Raw genomic sequence first — 27,748 nt, forward strand, 5'->3', positions numbered from 1 at the left:
TTTTGGTATCGTCAGCTGCAGTTGACGTATATAGGTCAAGAGAAGTGTCCGATTCCTGTAGATTTTTGTAATTTTTTTTTGTTCGTCATTTTGTGTGTTTTGGGATCGTGGTGTGTGTGTGTGTGTGTGTTTTTTTTACTATTATATTTAGCTTGCCCTCACCCTAAAACCCCCAATTTCCCGCCATTGTCCCGTTAGTTTGATTGTATTTTTGGAGGGAGATGTTATTGTCTTATTGGTACGCATTTTCGTGTTTTTTGCCGTTTGTATGTAGTGACATCAAAGGCACTATATTGGAGACGCTTAAGAATAGCCATTTCCGGCATATTGGTAACGTCAAGGGTCAAAGCAGACGGCTGGAATCGGACACTTCCGTAATCCCAAAAAGAATCATCCAATTTGGCACGTCTGTATTTCTGAAACTAATAAATATATACAATTAATTTTGTTTTTTGATGAACGGGAAACTCAAAGTTTTTTTCATACCTTTTCGTAGGTATTTAATATGCCCCCCTTGAAATGCACGGCATATGTCAATGCGGTATTCAGATTGTTCCCACACTGCAGCGAGCATGTCTTGAGGTACAAAAAAATGGTTCAAATGGCTCTGAGCACTATGGGGCTTAACTTCTGCGGTCATCAGTCCCCTAGAACTTCGAACTACTTAAAACTAACTAACCTAAGGACATCACACACATCCATGCCCGAGGCAGGATTCGAACCTGCGACCGTAGCGGTCGTGCAGTTCCAGCCTGTACCGCCTAGAATCGCTCGGCCACCTCGGCCGGCTTACTGAATTCCACTCGTTGTTGTTTGTCGCCTTGACGAAGAGCTTTCAGTAGCTGAATTTTGTACGGTTTCATGTGTAAACGTCGACGCAACACACGCCAGACGGACAGCGGGGCTATGTTGAGATGTGCACGGCGAACAGATTTCTGCAGGCTCCTTGTGAAACTATGGCGGATGCATTCGACGTCTGTGTCAGACACACGGGGGCTGCCCGGCGATTTACCTTTACACAAACAACCTGTTTCTCGGAATCGTTCATACCATCGTCTAATACTCTGTGCTTAGGAAGGTCCACATCATACCTAGTACGAAGGTCATGCTGAACAGTTATTACCTACCCGCACTGCGCAAAACGTAGAAAACAAAACGCTTTGTGTTGACCCGACACCATTTTTACTTGAACTGAAATGGGCACACACTGCAGCAACCTAGAGCGAACTACGTAAAATTCGAGAATTTGCTGGCCAGAATGAGATTTTCACTCTGCAGCGGAGTGTGCGCTGATATGAAACTTCCTGTCAGATTAAAATTGTGTGCCGGACCGAGACTCGAAGTCGGGACTGCCTGCGCGGGCAATGTATGCATGAAAGCTTCTGTGAAGTTTTGAAGGTAGGAGACGAGGTATTGGCGGAATTAAAGGTGTGAGGACGGGTCGTGAGTCGTGCTTGGGTAGTTGAGTTGGTACAGCACTTGCCCGCGAAAGGCAAAGGTCCCGAGTTCGAGTCTCAGTCCGGCACACAGTTTTAATCTGTCAGGAAAATTCGAGAGTTTGATCTTTCCAACAGTATGTTCTTCACGCATATATCTCAAATGACATTATAGATACGATTTCTTTAAATCGGTTGATTCTTTTTGATACACCCTGTGTAATTTTTGCGCGTCTTATTGTGTAGTTTTACAAATACATCCAGGCTGATATGTGATGTCATATCCCTATGTCTGTTGCAGCCCAGGTGCCGGAGATTCCGCGGGACTACCACTATGTACCGGGCTACGCCCTGGTCAGGCTACATCGCACTTTCAAGCCGTGGGCCGCAGCCAAGAAGGTCTGCGAGGAAGAGGGGGCGCAGCTTGCGGTACCTCCAGACCGCTACGCATACGACGGGCTGAAGCAGATCTTCTCCAAAGAGAAAGGGATATGGTACGCCTACGTCGGGATCTCAGATCAAGTCAGCGAAGGCGTATTCACTGGACTGGATGGTAACATGCCTACAATTCTTTTCTGTATATTTGACTTCTCTGGTCTTTACACACAAGACTCGTAAGATTCCCATTGCTTGAATTAACTGAAATTCTTTTGAGTGTTGTGCCGCGCCACTGCATATACACTACTGGCCATTAAAATTGCAAGAAGAAATGCAAATGATAAACGGGTATTCATTGGACAAATATATTATACTAGAACTGACATGTGATTACATTTTCACGCAGTTTGGGTGCATAGATCCTGAGAAATCAGTACCCAGAACAACCACCTCTGGCCGTAATAACGGCTTTGATACACCTGGCCATTGAGTCAAACAGAGCTTGGATGCCGGCCGCGGTGGCCGTGCGGTTCTAGGCGCTCCAGTCCGGAGCCGCGCTGCTGCTACGGTCGCAGGTTCGAATCCTGCCTCGGGCATGGGTGTGTGTGATGTCCTTAGGTTAGTTAGGTTTAAGTAGTTCTAAGTTCTAGGGGACTAATGACCACAGCAGTTGAGTCCCATAGTGCTCAGAGTCATTTGAGCCATTTAGAGCTTCGATGGCGTGTACAGGTACAGCTGTCCATGCAGCTTCAATACCATACCACAGTTCATCAAGAGTAGTGACTGGCGTATTGTGACGAGCCAGTTGCTCGGCCACCATTGACTAGACGTTTTCAGTTGGTGAGAGATCGGGAGAATGTGCTGGCCAGGGCAGCAGTCGAACATTTTCTGTATCCACAAAGGCCCGTACAGGACCTGCAACATACGGTCGTGCATTATCCTGCTGAAATGTAGGGTTTCGGAGGTACCGAATGAAGGGTAGAGCCACGGGTCGCAACACATCTGAAATGTAACGTCTACTGTTCAAAGTGCCGTCAATGCGAACAAGAGGTGACCGAGACGTGTAACCAATGGCACCCCATATCATCACGCCGGGTGATACGCCAGTATGGCGATGACGAATACACGCTTCCAATGTGCGTTCACCGCGATGTCGCCAAACACGGAGGCGACCATCCTGATGCTGTAAACAGAACCTGGATTCATCCGAAAAAATGACGTTTTGCCATTCGTGCACCCAGGTTCGTCGTTCAGTACACCATCGCAGGCGCTCCTGTCTGTGATGCAGCGTCAAGGGTAACCGCAGCCGTGGTCTCCGAGCTGATAGTCCGTGCTGCTGCAAACGTTGTCGAACTGTTCGTGCAGATGGTTGTTGTCTTGTAGACGTCCCCATCTGTTGACTCAGGGATCGAGACGCCGATAAGATGCCTGTCATCTCAACTGCTAGTGATACGAGGCCGTTGGGATCCAGCACGGCGTTCCGTATTACCCTCCTGAACCCACCGATTCCATATTCCGCTAACAGTCATTGGATCTCGACCAACGCGAGCAGCAATTTCGCGATACGATTAACCGCAATCGTGATAGGCTACAATCCGACTTTTATCAAAGTCGGAAACGTGATGGTACACATTTCTCCTCCTTGCACGAGGCATTACAACAACGTTTCACCAGGCAACGCCGGTCAACTGCTGTTTGTGTATGAGAAATCGGTTGGAAACTTTCCTTATGTCAGCACGTTGTAGGTGTCGCCACCGGCGCCAACCTTGTGTGAATGCTCTGTGCATATCATAGCATCTTCTTCCAGTAGGTTAAATTTCGCGTCTCTATCACGTCATCTTCGTGGTGTAGCAATTTTAATGGGCAGTAGTGTATATTGTCCTTTAAAACATATAAACTATATAACCCACGTTCTCACCATCTTTCAACGCCATTCCTCTGGGCAAGATTGGTTTTGCTGGATGAAAGGCGCCCTATTTATTGCAAACTATCTGTCTTAATACGTGATATTGGCTCTATATTACACTGAAGCGTCAAAGAAATTGATATCGGCATGCGTATTCAAGTACAGAGATCACGCACAATACGATGCTGCGGCCAGCAACGCCTATGTAAGATAACAAGTGTCTGGTGCAGTTGTTAGATTGGTTACTGCTGCAACAATGGCAGATTAGCAAGATTTAAGTGAATCTGAACGTGTTGTTATCGTCGGCGCACGAGCGACGGGCCAAAGCATCTCCGAGCTAACGACAAAGTGCGAATTTTCCCGTACGACCAATTCACGAGTACACCGTGCACATCAGGAAATGGTGAGCCATCAGCAAGTATCAGCGAGCGAACCATTCATAAAAACATCATCGATATGAGCTTGCAGAGTTGAAGGCCCACTCGTGTACCCTTGAGGCTGCACCACACAAATGGGCAACATTGGACATTTGCCTGCTCGGACGAGTCTCGTTTCAGATTTATCGAGCGGATGTACGTGTACAGTTATGGAGACAACGTCATGAATTCATGGACCCTGCATGTCAGCAGGGGACTGTTCAAGCTGGCGGAGGCTCTGTAATGGTGTGGGGCGTGTGCAATTGTAGTTATATGGGACCCGTGATGTCTAGATACGACTCTGACAGCTGACACGTACGTAAGCATCCTGTCTGTTAACCTGCATCCATTCATGTCCATTGTACATTCCGACGGTCTTGGGCAATTCCAAGTGGACAATGCGACACCCCACAAGTTCAGAATTGCTGCAGAGTGGCTCCAGGAGCACTCTTCTGAGTTTAAACACTTCTGCTGGCCAACAAACTCCCCAGACATGTACATTATAGAGCATATCTGGGACGCCTTGAAACGTGCTGTTCAGAAGTGATCTCCACCCACTCGTACTCTTACGGGTTTATGGACAGTCCTGGAGGATTCATGGTGTCACTTCCCTCCGGCATTACTGTAGACATTATTCGAGTCCATGCCACGTCGTGCTGCGGCACTTCTGCGTACTCGCGGGGGCCCTAGATGGTATTAGGTAGAGATGGGTCTTTCGCGAACTATCGGGTCCAAAGGAACGCTTCACCAAGATGAACGGAACAAACGAGGAACGAATCCTAAGGAACGGTCTTTCATAGTTCACTTCAGTCACGGCTTTGTACTTATAGTTCCCGGGAACGAGAAATGATCGGTCTCGTTCGCGAACGGCACGTCGGCCGGTCTCGTTCCAGTCTCGGTCCCGTTCCCGTCTATCCCGGTCACGGTCTCGCTCGGCCGGGGCGTTTTCAAAAGCTGTATATTTTCAAATTGTTTACAAAACTACCATATCCCCTTCAAAATATTCTCCATTACAACTAATACATTTGTCTCACCTGTGCTACCACTGTTCAAAACATTTTTTGTAGTCATCTTTAGAAATGGCTCCTCCTTTGTTATTGTTTTCTTCTTGACTTCGTCAGTGTTATGAAATCGGTGTCCTTTCATGACCCAGAGTCAGGTCAGGCGAGTAAGGATCGTGAGGTAGTGGAACCATGCTCTTTGTAGCCGAATGTCTAACAGAGACGGCTGTATGTGCAGGTGCATTGTTGTGGTGGAAGAACAAGTCTCCTGTCTGACAAAAATCAGGTCTTTTTATGAATCTTCCAAATAAAAGGTTTGACCGACGGTGTGACCTAGGGGAACAAACTCTGAATGAAGTACGCCCTTTGCATCAAGAAAGCAAATCAGCATTGTTTTGATGTTTGATTTGACTTGACGACATTTTTTTTTTTTTGAATGGGGTAACGATGACGTCTTCCATTGACTTGACTGCTGCTTTGTTTCTCGGTCATAACCATAGCATCATGACTCATGACCAATAATGACCTTTGACAGAAAATCTGGATCAGTTTCAAGCTGTTGTTTCAAAGCACCACATGCTTCAACTCGACGTTCCTTTCGATTTTCAGTCAGAACCAGAGGAACAAACTTGGCAGCAACCCTTTTCATTCCCAAATCTTCCGTTAAAATTCGCTGGACTGAGCTCCAAGATACCCCACTAATCTCACACAGTTGGTCAACTGTCTGTCAATGGTCTGTGAGCACAAGCTCTCGAATTTTTTCAATATTTCCGTCGATTCGGGCACTTGTTGGATGTTCAGAACGAGGGTTGTCATCAATCGACATGTCGCCATTTTTAGATCGAGCAAACAACTCGTACACTTGAGTTTTTCCCATAGCGTCATGTCAGTAAGCTGTTTTCAACATTAAAAGCGTTTCAGCAGCATTTTTACGGAGTAGAGAACAAAATTTCACCACTGCACTTTGTTCACTTAAACTTGCCGTCATAAGAAACGGAAACAAGAACAAAACAGCGCTAGCAAAAACAGCCGCTGCAGATGAACGAGCCAGGTAGACGACACAGACGTCACCGAACTGGCACTCAGTAGAGAGCCTGTATAGGGAGGGAGAGAGTGGCCAACCGGACGATACGGCGGCCATTTCTCTGCCAAACTGCGGGCGGGACTTTTGAATGTCCGGTAGTGGAGTAGTGGAGTACACACTCACCGAATAAAAAGCATAAGACAATAAGGTGAAATCATTCGTTAAATGCCTTTCTTTATAGATGTAATATACTCATAGTAGCCTACTACGTACAGCAAAGGAAAATTTGATACAGTGGCTGTAAAAATTATTCGTTACTTGCATTTATCTCCTTTAAAGTTCCTTTACTAGACATATTTCAATGAAAGTAACGTAAATAAAAAAATATAGTGTATAGCATTTGTTTTGTATCTCAAGTGCATAACGCTAAAGATTTACGTACCTGTATTACGTCAGATGAATGAAAGTCGTAAGCAGTTGTTTACTTGTGACATGCAAAAAGTGTGCGACGTATTAATCCTTTTTGTCACGTCTTCAAACTTTTTGCATGTCACAAGTAAACAACTGCTTACGACTTTCTTTCATATACCTATATATACTGAATACCTCTCGTAGATAACAAACGAAAAAGATTACAAAAATCAGGTAATGTTAAATGTAGGCTATGTAATAACGACGAAATATAACAGGAAAACTACCGTATCCCTTCTACCACAAAGTAGGCCTATTAAAAACTGTCTTCAAGAGTACCTACAATTATTTACTACGAATAATGTTTCAGCAACCACGACTACTGCGGAAAACGTGCCGACAACTTGCCTGCGTCAACAGTCAGGCAACAATACTGAAACCAAAATAATGCCTAGTGTTCTGATTCGGAACGAAATAAAGTTTGACGCTATAAAGTCGAGTGAGCATGGCATATCAATTACAGGAACTTTCCGTTTCCAGTAAGGACAGTCAGATATTGGCTTCAGAAAAGCTTCTGATGCTACCAGCATGCACGAACTGTTAAGGAAATAAGAGCTTAAAATGCAGTAAATTGTAATAGGCCTACCTGCTTTGCGTGACTAAAAATATTTAAAAAAACTGACACCTTAAAATCAGAGTTTTCTGAGCAAAGTGAAGAACCAAACATTTTTATAGGCGTAACTAAATAAATACTTCGGATAATATATACCATTAAGAAAGCTGTACCAGGACTTTATTACAAGAGTTACGCATTCCTTCCTGACTGCCACAAGAAGTTACAAATTTTGCCACATTCTAAACGCTAATTACGTACTAAAAAACGATATACAACTAAATCGAACATGTATGCACAACGCATAACAAGTCTCTCAATAATTCAGATACCTTTTAATTGTTTCCAAAAGCCGACCGGTGCGGGCGTGCGGTTCTAGGCGCTTCCGTCTGGAACCGTGTGACCGCTACGGTCGCAGGTTCGAATCCTGCCTCGGGCATGGATGTGAGTGGTGTCCTTAGGTTCTACATCTACATCTACATTGATACTCCGCAAGCCACCCAACGGTGTGTGGCGGAGGGCACTTTACGTGCCACTGTCATTACCTCCCTTTCCTGTTCCAGTCGCGTATGGTTCGCGGGAAGAACGACTGTCTGAAAGCCTCCGTGCGCGCTCTAATCTCTCTAATTTTACATTCGTGATCTCCACGGGAGGTATAAGTAGGGGGAAGCAATATATTCGATACCTCATCCAGAAACGCACCCTCTCGAAACCTGGACAGCAAGCTACACCGCGATGCAGAGCGCCTCTCTTGCAGAGTCTGCCACTTGAGTTTATTAAACATCTCCGTAACGCTATCACGGTTACCAAATAACCCGGTGACGAAACGCGCCGCTCTTCTTTGGATCTTTTCTATCTCCTCCGTTAACCCGACCTGGTACGGATCCCACACTGATGAGCAATACTCAAGTATAGGTCGAACGAGTGTTTTGTAAGCCACCTCCTTTGTTGATGGACTACATTTTCTAAGCACTCTCCCAATGAATCTCAACCTGGTACCCGCCTTACCAACAATTAATTTTATATGATCATTCCACTTCAAATCGTTCCGTACGCATACTCCCAGATATTTTACAGAAGTAACTGCTACCAGTGTTTGTTCCGCTATCATATAATCATACAATAAAGGACCCTTCTTTAGTTAGGTTTAAGTAGTTCTAAATTCTAGGGGACTGATGACCTCAGATGTTAAGTCCCATAGTGCTCAGAGCCATTTGAACCTTTTTTTTGTTTTTTTTTTTTTTGTTTGTCTTTTTTCCAGAAGTCCTCTGAACTTCAATTCAACTCAAAAACACGGCGAACATAGGAAGCGCGAGAGACCTTTGGCAGAAAAAAGGCGCCAAAGCTAATCAACCAATCACGGGCAACTTCACCTATGGCCACTCTCTCTGTGTACAGGCTCTCTAGCACTCAGTTGCGCTATACACGTCTAGCGGCAGAAACGCACACTAGACAAGTTCCGCCCATGGCAGTGTTATTTCTGGTTTTTTTTTTGGAGGGGGGGGGGGGAGGTTGGTTGGTTGGTTGGTTTTGGGAAAGGAGACCAGACAGCGAGGTCATCGGTCTCATCGGAGTAGGGGAGGATGGGGAAGGAAGTCGGCCGTGCCCTTTCAAAGGAACCATCCCGGCATTTGCCTGGAGCGATTTAGGGAAATCACGGAAAACCTAAATCGGGATGGCCGGACGCGGGATTGAACCGTCGTCCTCCCGAATGCGAGTCCAGTGTCTAACCACTGCGCCACCTCGCTCAGTGGGGAGGGGGGGGGGGGGGGGAGGAGACCCAGGTATAGTGAAGGCTTCGACCAATAGTTTTATCAATTGCAAGTAAATCTTGAGGGTTGGATCATTGTGATCCATTAAACTCTCTGCTCACACAGATACGGACGAAATGTCAGGAACAAACAAGTTTCGCAAACCACGACCATGCAGCCTGTAAGGTTTAGTAGACTGGCGCAGTACTCGTGCCGCGATGTAAGTTTACAGCCGACCCAGTGCTGTTCCTTGCTGAAGCCCCTGTTGTGTGGCAGGTCGTCCGGTAGGGTACCCGCCGTGGCAGCCTAACGAACCCAACAACGACAGAGACGAGGACTGCGTCGACGTCCGCGACGACGGCCTGGTGAACGACGAGCAGTGCAGCAACCCGGCGCCGTTCTTCTGCGAGCGCCGTCTGTCGGTGGGCGTACCGGATACCTACACTTGGTTCTCAGAGGCGGGGCGCTTCTACAGAGTGCACCGGGAGAAGAAAGCGCACGCGCAGGCAGCCGAAGCCTGCCGCTCTGAGAACGCGACGCTGGCAGTGACCGACACCTGGAGCCGGGGGCTGGCGCTGGTGCGCCAACTCGAGCTGAACAACGACTACTACCTGATAGGCTTCACGGATGAAGCTGTCGAGGGCGACTTCGTCACTGAGACAGGTTAGTACATGCCGGTAAACTACTTTCCTCTCTTCTTTAAACATGTGTAACACAGCTTCGAATGTCTGATTATTTTACGAATACTAAAAAGAACTCCGTCCGAACAGGCCACGAAGGCCAAACGGTACCGACCGGCCGCCGTGTCATCCTCAGCCCGCAGGCATCACTGGATCCTTTATCATTTAGCTAAAATATAGCAGGTCAGCAAGTGGAAGCAGTAATAATAATAATAATAATAATAGTAATAATAATGGCGTGTGACGAGGGCCTCCCGTCGGGTAGACCGCTCGCCTGGTGCAAGTCTTTCGATTTGACGCCACCTCGGCGACTTGCGCGTCGATGGGGATGAAATGATGATGATTAGGACAACACAACACCCAGTCCCTGAGCGGAGAAAATCTCCGACCCAGCCGGAAATCGAACCCAGGCCCTTATCATTGACAGTCTGTCGCGCTAACCACTTTTTTTTTTGTTGCATTTTGTTCGTTATTGATCGTTGTGTGTTTGGTCGTTGCGGATGTCCCAAGACATCCTGTTCAAGTTCGGTGGTTGATCCTTCCACTCAGTTTTTTATTACAGAGGCCAACCGGCTCTCTGGCCTAACACGCTGAGCTACCGTGCCGGCTACCACTCAGCTACCGGGGGCGGACACTGGAAGCAGTTAATTCCATAAATTGTCTGGGAGTAGACATTAGGAGTGATTTAAAACGGAATGGCAATGTAAAATTAATCGTCGGTAAAGCAGATGCCACATTGAGATTCATTGGAAGAATCCTAAGCAAATGCAGTCCGAAAACAAAAGAAGCAGGTCACAGTACGCTTGTTCGCCCACTGCTCGGATACTGCTCACCGGTGTGGCATCCGTACCAGACAGGGTTGATAGAAGAGGTAGAGAAGATCCAAGAGAGAGCAACACGCTTCATTACAGGATCATTTAGTAATCGCGAAAGCGTTACGGAGATGATAGATAAACTCCAGTGGAAGGCTCTGCAAGAGAGACGCTCAGTAGCTCCGTACGGACTTTTGTTCAAGTTTCGAGAATATACCTTCACCGAGGAGTCAAGCAGTATATTGCTCCCTCCTACGTATATCTCGCGAAGAGACCATGAGGATAAAATCAGATTAGAGCCCACACAGAGGCATACCGACAATCTTTCTTTCCACGAACAATACGAGACTGGAATGGAAGGGAGAACCGATGGAGGTACTCAAGGTACCCTCCGCCGCACACCGACAGGTGGCTTGCGGAGTATGGATGTAGACGTAGATGTAGATAGTTTCCGAGACCAGAGCCACTACTTCTCAGTCAAGTAGCTCCTCAGTTTGCCTCACAAGGGCTGAGTGCACCCTGCTCGGCATACTGGATGGTCACCCATCCAAGTGCTAGCCCAGCCCGACAGCACTTCGGAGATCTGACGGGAACTGGTGTTACCACTGCGGCAAGGCCGTTGATATATTTTATAAATACGCTGGTGTCCAAAATTAGAGCTACAAACAGCTATTTTCCCGGCCTGTGTCTAATTCACGACATTATCGTACAAACTGTCAACAAATGTCCGTACAACCGTGTCCTGCACGGAAGGTGGCATTCTGGTCAAGGACAACCACGCCAGTGATGACGTCAGGCACCTACCAAATGGGATAGTGCATCCACAATAGCTGTGCACACAGTCAGAGGCGGTGCAGAATGGCACAGAGAAGAAGCCTACGAGGCTCTCTGCAGTGGAAGGCCATGGGACGAATGGAAGCTGGACAGTCCCAAACTGATGACTTCATGTGAATCGTTCTGCTCTTTTCCAGTTTATGGAGATCTAAACTGTATCCCAAAGACAAGAGCACGTGTAACATTAGAAATAGAGCACCGCTATTTAGCTGTAAACGCACGACGGTACCATCTTAGCACAGCACGGCAACTGGCATGTGACCTCGCAGGATCCACTGGACGTGTTGTAGCGAGGCAAACGGTGCACAGAAGACTTCAGCAGAGTGGCTGTTACTGTCAGAAACCTTCTGTATGTGTACCTCTGACGTATCTTCACAGAAGGGACGTCTAGAGTGGACCATCAACATGCCACAAGGACTGTCGAACAGTGGGCCATTGTTCTTTATGCAGATGAGTCCCTATTCGGTCTGGACAGTGATTCTCGACAGATTCGCATCTGGAGTGAAAGTGGAACACGATTTTGGGATCCGAACCTTTTTGGTAACAGACCGATCCTGAGGAGGATTCCTAATGGAGTGGGCAGGGATTATGTTGACCAGTCGAATACCTATCCATGAAATTGTACAGGTGAATCAGCAAGGCTTAATTGCTGTCAGGTATTGTGAAAAGGATGCGGTTGCTCCGAGGTTCTGTGGGCCCAGACTTTCTACTGATGGACGATATGCTCAACCTCATAGAGCACAGGTGTTTGATGTTTCCTTGGAAACGGAAGATATTGCACACACAGCGTGGCCTGCTCATTCTCCTGATTTGAATCCCATACAGCAAGTCTGGGATGCACTATCATGACAGTATCCACCAATAACTCTCCAAGACTGCGAGCACCTCTGCAGGAAGAATGGACATTATTGTCTCAACATGAGATTGATGGCATCACTCACAGCACGCCCCGTCGTTTGTCAGACTTGTACTGCTGCCAGAGGTAGTCACACCCGTTCTGAGCTCATTAACCACTTGTCAGAATGTGTATGTAAATCTGTTAAGTTGGAAAAAACGAAGAACATTTTTGTCTATCATGCATGTTGCAGTTGTTTACGTTCTGTATACTTTATACTGTTTCTGCTTTACTTTCACCTGATTGCACTGTTCTGTGCCAAAATAAACGTAACCTCCCAAAATTTCGGTTCGCTGCTTTAATTTTGGGCACCAGTGTAAGTTCATGTGTTAAATATTTCACATTAAGCAAGTAGGTAAGAAAAAGATAGGAAATGGCTAATTCCCGGTGAACGTCATCTGTCAGCGTGTGTAGTGCCAACAGTAAAATACGGAGGCGGTGGTGTTATGGTGTGGTCGTGTTTTTCAACTCTTGTTGTTTTGTGTGGCACTATCACAACACAGGCCTACATTGATTTAAGCACCTTGTTGCTTACCACTGTTGAAGGGCAATTCGGGGACGGCAACTGAATCTTTCGACACGATCGAGCATCTGTTCATAATGCACGGCCTGTGGTGGATTGGTTACACGACAATAGCATTCCTGTAATGGACTGGCCTGCACAGAGAACACCTTCGGGATGTTTTGGAACGCCGATTTCGTGCTAGGCCTCATCGACCGACATCGATACCTCTCCTCAGTGCAGCACTCCATGAAGAATGGGCTGCCCTTCCCTAAGAACCCTTCCAGCACATGATTGAACGTATGCCTACGAAAGAGGAAGCTTCCACCAAGGCTAAGGGTGAGCCAACACCATATTGAATTCCAGCATTACTGATGGAGGACGCCACGAACTTGCAAATCATTTTCAGGCAGGTGTCCCAGGTGTTCGGATACTTTTGATCACATAGTGTATATCTGTAGCCTCACACTGTGTACGTGAACATCCACGAAAATATCTCGGATATTCATTTCCACAAGGGTCCAAAGAACAAAGTATAGTTTTGTTGCTATGCGCTGCTCAATTGTTGTCTAGTGTTGAGAACATAACTTAGTGTCTACATCATGAATGTAGTAGTAGTACTTTATAATCGGAGGTGTATCAACAGTTTTAAGTGAAGCGCATGTCCACTATTGTGCTTCATGAAAATGGTTATACCGAGGACCATGAAGTGTTGGAAAAGATCATAGTTGTTTGTGTGTGGTGAATTTAATATATGTTCTTTACATTGTGATTCTAGTTTCAAATTAATTACAAACTTTACAGGAGAGACAATTATCACTAGTCTATGTATCGAAAATTTGTCATTTTATACTAATAATAAATACATGGTGTCCATAATTAATGTTACAGTTTCAAAACACCGCAGAAAGAGAACCACTGCTCACAATGACGTCAAATTTGAACAGCATATTACTAACACAGGGGCAAACTTTATGGAACAAAAAAATAGCTAACAAAAATTTTACTGAAAGATGGCGCTGTAAGCGTCCTAACATTCTTCTTGAACACTAGGCAGAAATGCTGACCATTACAGCACCATAGCACTATGATCAACATTGCAGCACGAACTACCCAAGTCGAATGCCCTCCCCAACACAAACTTCATATCTTCAGCGTATTCTCCCCCGAAACTATCACTATTGCCAGGCCTCTCCAGCACTGGAATAGTAACCCAGCGATGGACATAATGGGGAAGTCGTGTACCATAGGTGATGGTATAGTGACAATTTAGGGAGAAAATAAGCTGAAGGTATGAAGTTTGTGTTGGGGAGGGCATTCGACTTCGGTAGTTCGTGCAGCGATGTTCAGCATAGTCCTGCGGTTGTGTACTGGTCAGCGTTTCTGCATAGTAAGCAAGAAGACCCAGGTTCGAACCCTGGCCATAGCAGTAATTTTAATTCATTGCTTCAGCTTCCAACATTACGAAAACGCCTTACAAACTTATGCATCAACCCGACAACCACTTTTTAGTGGCACTGTCGTAGGTAACATTATCATTGGTATCATATGGTGATGGTAGTGATTGTATCTTGCCGGTGATGTGCTTTACACCCGACAATAATCTCTTTAGATGATTACAGTTGGGCAGCCAGGTGGCTCAGGCATGGTCCCCCAAGGTAGGTGGCCTGTAGCAGGCGATTGATAGCGAGAAGGTGGCCTACCAGCTGTGAAACCCAATTCAGCAGTATTCGGACTCAGAGTGAGCAGCAGATGTGCTGCTAGTGGAGAAAATGTCTCGCGGTGGCAGCTTGTTGACCCATTTCTTCGCGATGTCCGGCGTACTCTTCCCCCGTGACTGAATACCGCCTGTCTACAATGAGCAGTACTTACACGAACTCGGACCGCCATCGTTTCTGAAATCGCTGTGCTCTTGCCCTCTAAGCCACAACGAGATCGAGACGCAAGACGTAGCCGTGGAGAAGCCATGACATCATTGACCCAGGTTTCCACTTTTGTTGTGAGTGTGTGGGTTTTATTTCGTCAAGTTGCGGAATGGATTGATCCAACACGTACCCTTTGGCTCCTGCAAGAAACAATTTACACTTTACACTACTACAGAAGTCAGACAGACGTTCCTAATGTATCAACAAGAACTGCTTGAAAAACGTTCAGCAACAAATATCTTCTAGAGTTGTCCACTGTAAGGAAAAGACACAAAAATATTCTATATTCTTACGTAACTAGTGGGATACTTGAGTACTGGAGTATTGCTAGTTAGTGTAACAAAAACATTGAACGAACAGAAAATATTATTTATTGCAAAAAATTCTGAGGAATCAAGTGAAACTTTTTCTTATAAAATAATACATTTCTGGGTTCTTTTTGGAACAGTAGATTACCTCTTATGGATAGGAATGCTATTATTTTACAAAGTATGGAAAGGTTCTTTTCTCCCCTTTCTTTAAGAACGTTATTTACCCGGCAGAATGGCTGAGAGCCGCGCCTACACAACTTGAATAACTTTTCTGGGTATGGTCAAGGCTTTTGCATGAGAAATGTAATCGAGTGTAGTGTTAGGGAGGAAAGATGGGGTTCGCATACGCTGTAGTGCACAATACCGTGAGCTGCGACGACTGCTGCCTGCGTCACTCACTGCTGACAAATAACACAAATGTCTCTATCTATCTGGATTGACCTTCGTCAATGAAACTCTCCCTACGCCTTGCTGAAGTCAAGGACTCCTATCCGCCCCTAGCCTAACTATTGGCGTGGTACACTGATCAGATAACCAGTCCACTGCGATGCCACTCAAATTCGCTCACAAGTGTTTAACTAGTACTCTGTCCATGTTCACACTGCACAATAAGTGTGGCAGCCAACACAGTGAACAACGCTTAATCGCAAGCAACTCAATATAGAGTATCACTCCAATTTGCTAACGACAGAGGTGCTCTCCCAGTGAAGTACTGAGGAGAGACTTTGTTCCTCGCTCTTTGCGTACATGAACGAGCGCACTTGCTTTTGTTACGTGTTCCCGCTCTAAGAGCGGCAATAGAATGGCCCCTTTTTCTGAAAACGTTGCAAGGGTATATCATTCGCTGTCTTCCCTCACTCCTCTGGCTGTTTACGTCAGAAATATTTCGCCAATCAGGACGAGTGACGTCTCGTTTGAGTTGACCAATGCAGAAATATGTAGCATCTCCATTAGGCATATACTGTCCTCCTCATAGAAGGAATTTGCTTTTAAGTGGAACACAGTGGTCATTATCCCTTTTCTCTGGCAAAAGCTGTCCTCTCTCTGGCCGGTCGCTTCGGCCGAAGTAGGTGTGCGCTTACCCCTCTGAAGGGACGGACCTTCCAGTGGGCTGGCTACCTCCCTAGAACGAAAATTCCTGTGGCAGTCATGTTCTGCGCACCAGCCTCGACTTTTTCAACCTTGGTGCACACTTGCAATTTACTTATTAGATTTGCATATCGCTTACACGAATTCATACAAAATTGACTCTACGTTATCGAGTTTGGGTTCGAATGAAGCGTCTTTACGTGCAGAATACGATTGTGAGGACGGAATATGTAAGAAATGAAGGTCTGGAGACCACGCCACCTTACAGTGTCCACAGCTTACTGCCTGGCTATGTAGTATCCAGCCTTCCACGTACACTTTTTTTGGTGTCATCATGATCCCCTCACAGTGTGTTATACTAATATAGACCCCATAATGAACGTGTGGTGTCACCTTAGTTACCTCGCCTGACGTACTTTACGATCTTCCACTTACGTCTGGGGCCAGGCTGGGAATCAATATCTCAACGAGAAGGTACTCAATAAAGCCCTTCACTTTGTCGTATGTTACTGAGAGCGTGAGTCTATTTAAATGTGCAGCTACAAACTATTAAAGTACACATCTGGAAAAAAAATCGCAACGCCAACAAATAATTACTGTAGAGCAATGAAATTTTTGGAATGCATTTGTCTAGGTAACATTGTAACATTGTAACATTGCAGGTTCATTTATGCCTTTCCATATGTGAAGTGCTGGTACGTTAATAACCAGTGTAACCACAGAATGTTGAATGCAAGTATGCAGAGGTGCACGCTTTGTGTTGTACAGGTGCCGGATGTCAGTTTGTAGGACGGAACTCCATGCCCATCGCATTTACTCTGTTATTACAGGAACGGTTAACGCTGTTTGTGGATGACGCTGGAGTTGTTGTCCAATGATGTCCCATATGTGCTCGAATAGAGACAGAACTGGTGATTGAGCAGGCCAAAGCAAACATGTCTACACTCTGTGGAGCATTTTGGACTACAATAGCGGAATGTGGGCGAGCGTTATCCTGTTGGAAAACATCCCCTGGAATTTTCAGTGCGATAGGGTTCGCAGGTGCGATGAATTATTTGAAATATTTCTTGAAGCCTTCAGCTGACATTCTCTTTATGTCCTGTACGATTGAATAATTTCGGCCTTAGGCCATTTTCAAGTATCTAAAACGGAAATATCATACATTGAATACATTAGTGGCACTTGTGATTTTGTTGCAGAAACAAGTCATATCTGTAGATATACTAGGCGCATTATAACTTACTGTATGGATGATTTTTTGGTAGCAGATTATGTCATATACGTAGTTGCTCCTAAGACATCATGTTATGCTCATAAAATAATTCTAGGTGTTCGCGATATTTTAGGAGCACGTTACTTTCGAGCAGTTGTTGCAAAGCTCTTATATATAACGCACTTAGCACCAGGAAGATTATAATTATTTTACAGAAATTTGCCACTTAACTTGCATATGCTTTTGTTCTCAATTATATTTAATTATCGTTCATCATTGGTGTAAATATGACTGTACGTAATTTCTTTAAAATAACTTGTAAATATTTGTTCTGTTAGTGTATGAACCCGTCATTCTTATTGGAATGGAAATGAAGTCCCATGCTTCTTAACAGAGCGTAGGGCAACGATACCTTCCCCCGGACGTAATGGGGATAAATGGGAATGAAGACGACACAACAACATCCAATCACCTCGGGACAGGTGAAAAGCCCTGACCGCTTCGGGAATTGAAACCGGGACCCAGTGCTGGGGAAGTGAGGACGCTACCGCGAGACCACGAGCTGGGGACACAGTCTTATTAGCATTATTAATATTCCGCCTAAAAGCCCTGTCGATTGAATAACTGTCATAGCCATTTGCCTTCAATGCCTTCTTTAAAAAATTCAACTCCGATTCCACGCCATCAGCCTGTTCATAGAATTCACCATTATATTTAAAATAGCTCGAACGAAGACATAATTCAGTTAAGTCACAAACATCTGGAGCAGCATTCTCCCTTATGATCTCCTTTGTATTCTTAAATGGAATTCACCCCAAAATCAAATTTACCTTCGAGGCTGAGAGTGAGAACGGTCTCCCGTTCCTAGATGGGTTGGTATACAGAAGGTCTGATAACACTCTAGGTCACAGAGCATATACAATACCAACTAACACAATCAGGTATTTAGATGCCACTTCGCACCACCACCCAGCCCAGAAGCAAGCAGTACTCAACACACTTGCGTTCACGTGCCTTCCGTATCAGCCATGACGACAACTTGGAATCGGAGTTGAATTTTTTAAAAAGGACATTGAAGACGAAGGGCTATGATAGTTATTCAGTCGACAGGGCTTTTAGGCGGAATATTAATAACGCTAATAACAATGACGGGGAACAGCCTTCTCACTCCGTTAGGTTACCCTTCGTTTCTGGTGTCACTGACCGCATAACCAGATTTCTAAAAGAGAAATAATACTCGGACATCTTTCTTTAGTCAAAACAAAATAAAAGATTTTCTGCGAAGGAAAACGGATGCACCTGATTGCCTCAACAATGCAGGCGTCTATCAAGTGACATGTGGCTGCAGCAAAGTGTATATAGGCGAAACGGGAAGAACTGTTAAAGAACGCATTAAGGAACACGAACGGTACATACGGCTAAAACAAAGTGCAAAATCGGCAGTTGCGGACCATCATCAGAACTGTGGCTCTGCCATCGATTTTAATAACGTACGTGAGCTGGCTATGGTAATAAACATTTATAGATGAAAAGTCCGAGAAGTGGTTGAAATTTCCAGGAATGGACCTAATTTCAATAGATACGACGGCTATAGGCTTCCGGCATCTTGGCTCCCAGCCATCAAGGAAGTGAATATGCCGCCGCGGTGTGCGAGCGACATAAACAACGCACTGCAAGTCACCTCGGCCGACAATAATATTTTGGGTAAACTTTCCTCGTCTCTTGCTCTGTCCGTTTAGAATCTAGCCAATGATGACGGCTAACCAACAGCAGCAGCAGGAATTTCAACCAATAACCCTTGGTGTGGAATAGTGCCTTTCTATCCAGTGACGATGGCCACCAATAGTATCCAAAGCGGTTTAGCAACAACGCCCCTTCTTCTGCATCATTGCAGGAATATTAGCCCCACCAATACTACCACTTCTCCAGCACGAGCGCGGGAAAACTCCCCTTTATAAGGGACGCGACACTCGTCTCTGACCGGAAGATCCTGAGGAAGATCCCAGTCGAAACGTCGATCATTTTAGAGGAAATATGATGCGGGCTAATAACTTACGCGAATGAGTTGTTATCTTGATTGCTGTTATTAAAATTCTTATTGGCAAATGAGTTGTCCGATTGCTGAATTTCTAATAATTGTAATAAAGTCCCTGAAAGCTGAAATACTTTCCTTTTACTGTCCAGTGAGACGGGAAACTCGTAATGAGCACGGAAGTTTTGATATTCATAACTTTATGAGTGCCGATTGACTATACGGTTCGGTCAGGTCCTGGTTTTGTTGGACCATATACTCAAAAAACAGGGTAATAGTGGGAAAACTGGAGTGTTCAAAATTGGGTAAACTGATTAGCTGCTCTTTAATGCCTCGCTGAGTCGTTTCCGACCAATAAGCAGATAGAAATGCATTCTGGAACTCTTCGACAGATTGACATTGTCTTGCTATGGGTGTCATATGCATCGAAGGTTATCCCTCTAAAAAGCTACAGATAAATTCAAGCTTATGCGTCACTGGCCAGTTTGGTGGTGGCGAAATTGAAAATTGTTGCACCCAATCGTGACGATGCAGGTATGTGCAGTTATTTCCAAACTCCCTGAATTACTGTACAGATAGGAAATGTCTGTAGCCAAATCCTTTATGTTGGAGATTTTGAGAAGGTTCGACGGCATAAAAAACTGATTGTCAGATGATTCGTTTACATCAGTGTCACGCATTCTTTGTAGTCTGCTCATATTACAACGGCTGTTCGGAAAGTAAGGAACGATAGGTTGCGAGATAGATACCACAGTGAAAATCAAAACTGTTTTATTTGCAATGGTTAGCTGCACTTTACAGCTATTTCTCTACACATTCGCCGCTCAGACGTAGACATCTGTCGTAGCGTTGTACCAACGTTTCAATTCCCTCGTTATAGAATACAGCCGCCAGTGCTTTTCGACAATTTTCTACTCTGGACTGCAGCTCGTTGTCTGTGTCAAAATATTGTCTTTATAGCCAACGGTTCAACTCAGCAGAGATGAACCTCAGGGATAGCCAATTACGGGCTATATTGTGGGTGATCAAACACTTCCCATCGAAAACGCTGCAGGAGCATCTTCATTGCCACTGCAGAGTGCGGCCGAGAATTGTCGTGTAGAGCGAACTGCATGACAGTTATGTTATGTGGATTGCATAGCTTCAGGCGAAATCTTTCGCCAGGCCCTCATACTTGGCGGGAGACGCAAATTTCTAGTCATCTTTACGTTCTCATTCTGAATGGAACGGAAAAGAGCGACATAATGCGATCGACAGGCGTATTAGACACAGCGCCCAACGCATCGATGCAAAGCTTCATCAGATTTTCACTGTATTTTCCATTTCGCACCCGATCGTTCCTTACTTTCCGAATAACCCTCGTATTGTGAGGTTGAAAATTAGGTGACTGTTGCTGTTGCATGTTAGTTTGAAACTGATTACATGGAGAAAAATTTCTGATATTGGCTACTTCCTGATGTAGCGAAATGTTATGTGCACCAAGCAGATTTAATGTTTACTGCATGGACTGATATTGTTGAGATTCAGTAAATACAATGGGAGCTGTGTCGTCCGATTTATTTTTTGTTTTCATGTGTTTCTGATCTTGCTGATAGCTCATCACATCTTTCCGTGAGCGTAAGAATGTGTGTGAAATTGTCTGAATCTAAAGCGTCGACTTGCTTCTGTAGTTTACGCATAGTTTTGTTCACTTTTTTCAAATTTTCTTTAATTGTGTCAGGGTCCTGCACCAGCTCTATTTGTTCAAGACAGGATCTTAACGACTCAATGTCATCTGTGCACTTCAGCTTTCTGGATTCGTGTGCGAATGGTTGTTTTGAAGTCAGTTACATATGTTTGCATTTGGTTCTGTGATTGTTTTACTCTGTTAACCTCGTCTGTAACGGAATTTATTCTTGTGTCAACTGCTGTTCCACTTCCTGTCTTTGTACTGCAATTGACTGTAAAAACTGTTTATTATCTTATATGTGTTTACGGACAAAGTCTTTGTATCGCTTTCTGAGGCCTCAATGTGAACTTTAAGACGTGCATCTAACCGAGTGTTTTGGTGATCTATTCTTTCATTAACTCATTGCATTTCATCTGTAAACTTTTTGTAGGTTCCACTACACTGATGTCTTAAAGCATTAATGTCATCTCTCAAAGGTTTTGTGCTATCTGCCCATCGCTGGCTATAGCTTCAATTTTATCGCAAAGATGTTTGTCACTGGCCTTAGTATCTGTATTTCCCTGTTTGAAACGATTGTCAGTCGTTTCTGTGTACGATATAAGCTCGTCATGTATTCTGGAAAATTGTTTTTCTCGTATGGTGAAAAACTGTTCATTTTCATTAAATCGTTCATTGAACTGAGTATTCTGTTTAACCATCGTTTGCATGAGATTTTGATGCAATGCTTCCGTATGCTTTTCAATTGACGCGTTGGGTGTCATCTGTATTTTGTTTTGTGGTGTGGAGACATCATCTACAACCATGGACGTCTTGTTTGCTGCATTATCTGCATAATTACTGTTAACAGAATCTGACGGATTTTTTAAAAACAGACTGAGGACATTGCACTACTGTGTCCTCTGACATACTATTGGCGCTCTGATTGACTGTACAAGAATTGGGAAGTTTATTGACCTGATTCGATAAAAAATCCTGTTCTGACACCTGCGTGATAGCAATATCTACCTCAGCGTCGTTCGCTATAGCGGAATCTATAGTCTGAGCAGATAGTAAACTCGGCGAAATCATATTGTCAGTAAACTGTACACTGTTTTGGGAAAGGCCGGGCGGAGTGGCCGAGCGGTTCTAGGCATCGTAAATCACAAGCCAAACACAAAAAATATTCAACAATCAAATCAATGAAAAGACAAGGCGGAGCATAAGACTGCCGATGAACTGTGGAAAATTTTTGTACAAGTTAGTGAAGTGCGTTGTGCCCAAAAAAGAATCTAACTAATATTATTGCTGCAGAGTGGTCGAGAGAACAGAATATATATACCTGACTATTCTAATATCAAAGATTTCACAAAGTGAACGACTGGCAGAGCTGTCACCAAGTGTAACTTTCATTAAATAATTATTGTATGAACGAACGAATGAAGAATTGATACAAAATTGGAGTTATCGTGTAGCGTGTTGTAACTGCAAGTGGTGTGCTTACTCTGTGATATTGTTAGCAAAACCTTATACTAACTGACTGGGCAATGCAAATCCCAATACCAATAATGAATTGCAGTCACTACAAAGTTCATTCAGCCGCTTAGGCACTGAATCCTCTGGCCCTGTGCAAAACTGATAACTTTGGTCTCTGTGCACATAACAAATAAAGCATATTTCCTTACCTCTAGAACAGCAACGGTAGAATGCGATATATTCTGGTCTCTCATAAAAAAATTAAAATATACTAGCTACAGGCTCAGCACTGTGCAATGCTGGCGGTAATACTTTGAAATGTACATGAAATACTTTTGACTCATAATTGAAAACATTTATGAAAAATCCAAAGTCTTTTAAAAATATATGACTTGGGCAGGGAGACGGTACTGATTGTGGTGAATTACTAACACTGACTTTTTAGTAAAATTGTATTCCAACTTAAGTTTGGCTTCTCAAAACATCTGACAATTGAAATTACATTACTCAGAAACATTATATCCTCTTTACTAATTGATTCACAAGCAATGAGATTTATACAGCAAGTACACTATTGGCCATTAAAATTGCTACACCAAGAAGAAATGCAGATGATAAACGGGTATTCATTGGACAAATTTATTATACTAGAACTGACATATGATTACATTTTCAAACAATTTGGGTGCATAGATCCTGAGAAATCAGTACCCAGAACAACCACCTCTGGCCGCAATAACGGCCTTGATACGCCTGGGCATTGAGTCAAACAGAGCTTGGATTGCGTGTACAGGTACAGCTGCACATGCAACTTCAACACGATACCACAGTTCATCAAGGGTAGTGACTGGCGTATTGTGACGAGCCAGTTGCTCGGCCACCATTGACCAGACGTTTTCAATTGGTGAGAGATATGGAGAATGTGCCGGCCAGGGCAGCAGTCGAACATTTTCTGTATCCAGAAAGGCCCGTACAGGACCTCCAACATACGTTCGTGCATTATCCGGCTGAAATGTAGGGTTTCGCAGGGATCGAATGAAGCGTAGAGCCACAGGTCGTAACACATTCCAAATGTAACGTCCACTGTTCAAAGTGCCGTCAACGCTAACAAGAGGTGACCGAGACGTGTAACCAATGGCACCCCATACCATCACACAGGGTGATAAGCCAGTATGGCGATGACGAATACACGCTTCCAATGTGCGTTCACGGTGATGTCGCCAAACACGGATGCGACCATCACGATGCTGTAAACAGAACCTGGATTCATCCGGAAAAATTACGTTTTGCCATTCGTGAACCCAGGTTCGTCGTTGAGTACACCTTCGCAGGCGCTCCTGTCTGTGATACAGCGTCAAGGGTAACTGCAGCCATGGTCTCCGAGCTGATAGTCCATGCTGCTGCAAACGTCGTCGAACTGTTCGTGCAGTTGGTTGTTGTCTTACAAACGTCCCCATCTGTTGACTCAGGGATCGAGGCGTGGCTGCACGATCCGTTACAGCCATGCAGATAAGATGCCTGTCATCTCGACTTTTAGTGATACGAGGCCGTTGGGATCCAGCACGGCGTTCCGTATTACCCTCCTGAACCCACCAATTCCATATTCTGCTAACAGTCATTGGATCTCGACCAACGCGAGCAGCAATGTCGCGATACGTTAAACCGCAATCGTGATAGGTTACAATCCGACCTTTATCAAAGTCGGAAACGTGATGTTACGCATTTCTCCTCCTTACACGAGGCATCACATCAACGTTTCACCAGCCAACGCCGGTCAACTGCTGTTTGTGTATGAGAAATCGGTTGGAAACTTTCCTCATGTCAGCACGTTGTAGGTGTCGCCACCGGCGCCAACCTTGTGCGAATGCTCTGAAAAGCTAATCATTTGCATATCACAGCATCTTCTTCCTGTCGGTTAAATTTCCCGTCTGTAGCATGTCATCTTCGTGGTGTAGCAATTTTAATGGCCAGTAGTGTATTATCTAATCTCTCTAAAAAAGAATAAATACAAATCATCAAATTACGTATACCTGTGTTAAGAAATCTCAGAAACATTACAAAAGGGAAATATCTAAATAGCCTTTACATCAAATCTATTTAAATATATTCTGAGGTTACTCAACTATTGACAATTATCAGCCAACTCATCTATACTAAAGCGCTGGCAAAACGAAAGTCATAATTATTTAACATCTTTACCTTGTTTGCCTGATGACTTCTGCTTCCACATTTCTATTTCCAATAATACATGTACTCGTGTTTTCTACGCTATAATTTAACACTTGGTGACTTCACAGAGAACACCACGAAAACTCCATATTCCATCCTCTTTCGCTCACACTAGTGGTGCGCCAAGCGCACTCTTACTCCAACACTACAATCTCAGACCAGAAGCAGCATCGTTGGCTCTGAGGTCGTGCACAGTCAGCGATCCGCTTTATAAAGCCTATCTGAGACATATCGTTCATAATATCATAGTTTCATTTTAGTTTACTTTAGTATTATCATATTCGGATGCCACATATAAGTGTACTCCAGTATACTCCTTTCAAAATGGATATGTGAGCTGACAAGATTCAGTGTACCGAGATTTTAAATATACGTTTTCATATTGTTCTATGAAAGAGTTATTGTAATGCTTGTAGAAATGTTATTTCTCGTTTGCTTTATGTATCTGACCGATTCTTGTGATGGCTGCGGGAGAAACACGTTAAGGTGTACAATTTTTAAGGAATAACAATATAAATAGCGATTGAGACACAGCTATATTTATTAGAGTTAACAATCGTGAACACATAAAACGATTTTGTGTCATATATAAACAAAAATGCTACAGGCCGGCCAGAGACTTTTTCTCAATACTAGGAAATTGTTGAAACCTCCTCACAGATGTTCCCAAATGTAATTCCAGTTGCCACATTTGTAAAACGCTCCGAATGGAGATTTCTACAAAGTCTTGATCTTCCTACTTGCGCAGAAAACAGAATAAAATAGGGATTATACGATTCTGTGAAAAACGTAATGTTGTTTTATGTTACCTGTATTTAAAGCCATCATGTACATTTCAGCGTCTAAGTGCGTTTCAGATAAGTGAGCACTATAACGTTCATTCGCATATAGTGCATAACAGTTTCTTTCAATTAGTTGCTGCTTGCATTCAAGATAAAATGAGCGGCTGCAATTCCAGTGCCATATTGTGTAGAACCCCAAAAACACAATGCAACATGTAGTAAATGGTTTGTTATAATCACCACAGTAGTATGGGAGAGTAACGGAAACTTTTTGATCACTCCTTATATTACACTGAAGCGCCAAGGAAACAGATATAACCATGCGTATTCACATATAGAGATATGTAAACAGGCAGAATACGGCGCTGAGGTCGGCAACGTCTACATAAGACAACAAATATCTGGCGCAGTTGTTGGATCGGTTACTGCTGCTACAATGGCAGATTATCAAGCTTCAGTTGAGTTTGAACGTGTTGTTATAGTAGGCGCACGAGCGATGTGACACAGCATCTCCGAGGCAGCGATGAAATGGGGATTTTTCGATACGACCATTTCACGAGAGTACCGTGAATATCAGGAATCCGGTAAAAATATCAAATCTCCGTCATCAGTGGCGGCGTGCGAACCATTCAACGAAACATCATCAATATGGGCTTTCAGAGCTGAAGGCCCACTCGTGTACCCTTGAGGACTGCACGACACAAAGCTTTACGCCTCGCCTGGGTCCGTCAGCCAATGGACTGTTGATGGCTGGAAACTCGTTGCCTGGTCGAACGAGTCTCGTTCAAAAATGTATCGAGTCGATGGAGGTGTAAAGGTATGGAGACAAGATCATGAATCCATGGATCCTGCATGACATCAGGGGACTGTTCAAGCCGATGGAGGCTCTTTAATGGTGTGGGGCGTATTCTGTTGGAGTGATATGGGACCCCTGATATGTCTAGATACGACTCTACCCTCCAGGATAGCCGAGAGCGCTAACCCGCTGCTTGCTGGACTCGGGTAGGTGCGCCGGCCCAGGGTCGAATCCGCCCGGCGGATTAACGCCGCCAACGGCCGGTGTGCCGGCCAGCCTGGATGTGGTTTTTAGGCGGTTTTCCACATCCTACTAGGTGAATACCGGCCTGGTCCCCATGTCCCGCCACAGTTACACGACTCGCAGACATTTGGAACACATTTACGCTATTTCACGATTTACACTCGATGCAGACAGCTGGGGTACACTAATTCCGTCCCAGAGGGTATGGGTTGGCGGTAGGAAGGGCATCCAGCCACCCCTTAACATTAACATGCCAAATCCGTTTAACCATGGCCGACCCTGCGTCACTGCGGGACAAGGCGCACGCGACAGATAGATAGAATACGTCTACATATGACTCTGACAGCTGACACGCACGTAAGTATCCTGTCTGATCACTTGCATCCATTCGTGTCCTTTGTGCATTCCGACGGCAATTCCATCAGTAAAATGTGACACACCATACGTCCAGAACTGCTACAGAGAGGCTCTAGGAACACTCTTCTGTATTTAAACACTTCCGCTGGCCACAAAACTCCACAGGCATGAACATTATTGAGCATATCTGGGACGCCTTGCAAAGTGCTGTTCAGAAGAGATCTCCACGGCCTGGTATTCTTACGGATTTATGGACAGCCCTGCATTATTCATGGTGTCAGTTCACTCCAGCACCACTTGAGACATTAGTCGAGTTCATGCCTTGTTGTGTCGCGGTACTTGCGCCTGCTAGCAGGGGTCCTACACGATATTAGGCAGGTTACCAGCTTCTTTGGTTAATCAGTATATTACAAATAAGTCTTCCTTGCTTGCACTACATGTTATAGCCCCCTTGATATTTAAACTTCTTTTGATTTTAAAATAGTGTCAAGAATTGTTTCTGCGCTGAGAAGGTGCTCATCCAGTCATAACTGTAGCGCCCCCTCTTCTGTCTGCTCTCTCTCTCTCTCTTTCTTATTCCCTCGTTTCTGTCGCAAGACGCTCATGAGACAATTGTGTTTGCGTAGTTTTTTCTAAGGATGGTACATTGTTTATTTTTTACAGGAAGGCATCTGAGAGACATGGAGTTCCAGGTGTGGGGAGTTAACGAACCAACCAACTTGGGCCAGGGGAAGCCCGAACACTGCCTGGCTCTGTCAGGCTTTGGGACCTACAACGATGTGCGCTGCGACTTGGAGCTACCCTTCATCTGCGAGATAGCGCCCATATAGTGAGCTCACAGGTCTGAGGGAGCAACCGGCATTCTCCCTGCCTACCACGAATAAGAACAAATTATGCGAAAAGCGTGGATAACCTCTCCGATACTGCAAAGCCGACTAAAGTACAGAGCTAGTTGGGTATATGTGACTTATGATTAAATATTTCACTACAA

General features: G+C 44.6%; 1 protein-coding gene across 1 annotated transcript; it reads left to right on the top strand.

The window, feature by feature from the left end:
- Positions 1-1,724: 1,724 nt before the first annotated feature.
- On the top strand, positions 1,725-27,748 carry LOC124551236 (macrophage mannose receptor 1-like). Its single transcript, XM_047126231.1, has 3 exons — positions 1,725-1,989; positions 9,213-9,599; positions 27,421-27,748. The coding sequence occupies exons 1-3, from the start codon at positions 1,725-1,727 to the stop codon at positions 27,585-27,587; spliced, it is 819 nt and encodes a 272-aa protein (XP_046982187.1). The 3' UTR covers positions 27,588-27,748.

This window comes from Schistocerca americana, chromosome 9, assembly GCF_021461395.2.
Source record: "Schistocerca americana isolate TAMUIC-IGC-003095 chromosome 9, iqSchAmer2.1, whole genome shotgun sequence".
NCBI lineage: Eukaryota > Metazoa > Arthropoda > Insecta > Orthoptera > Acrididae > Schistocerca > Schistocerca americana.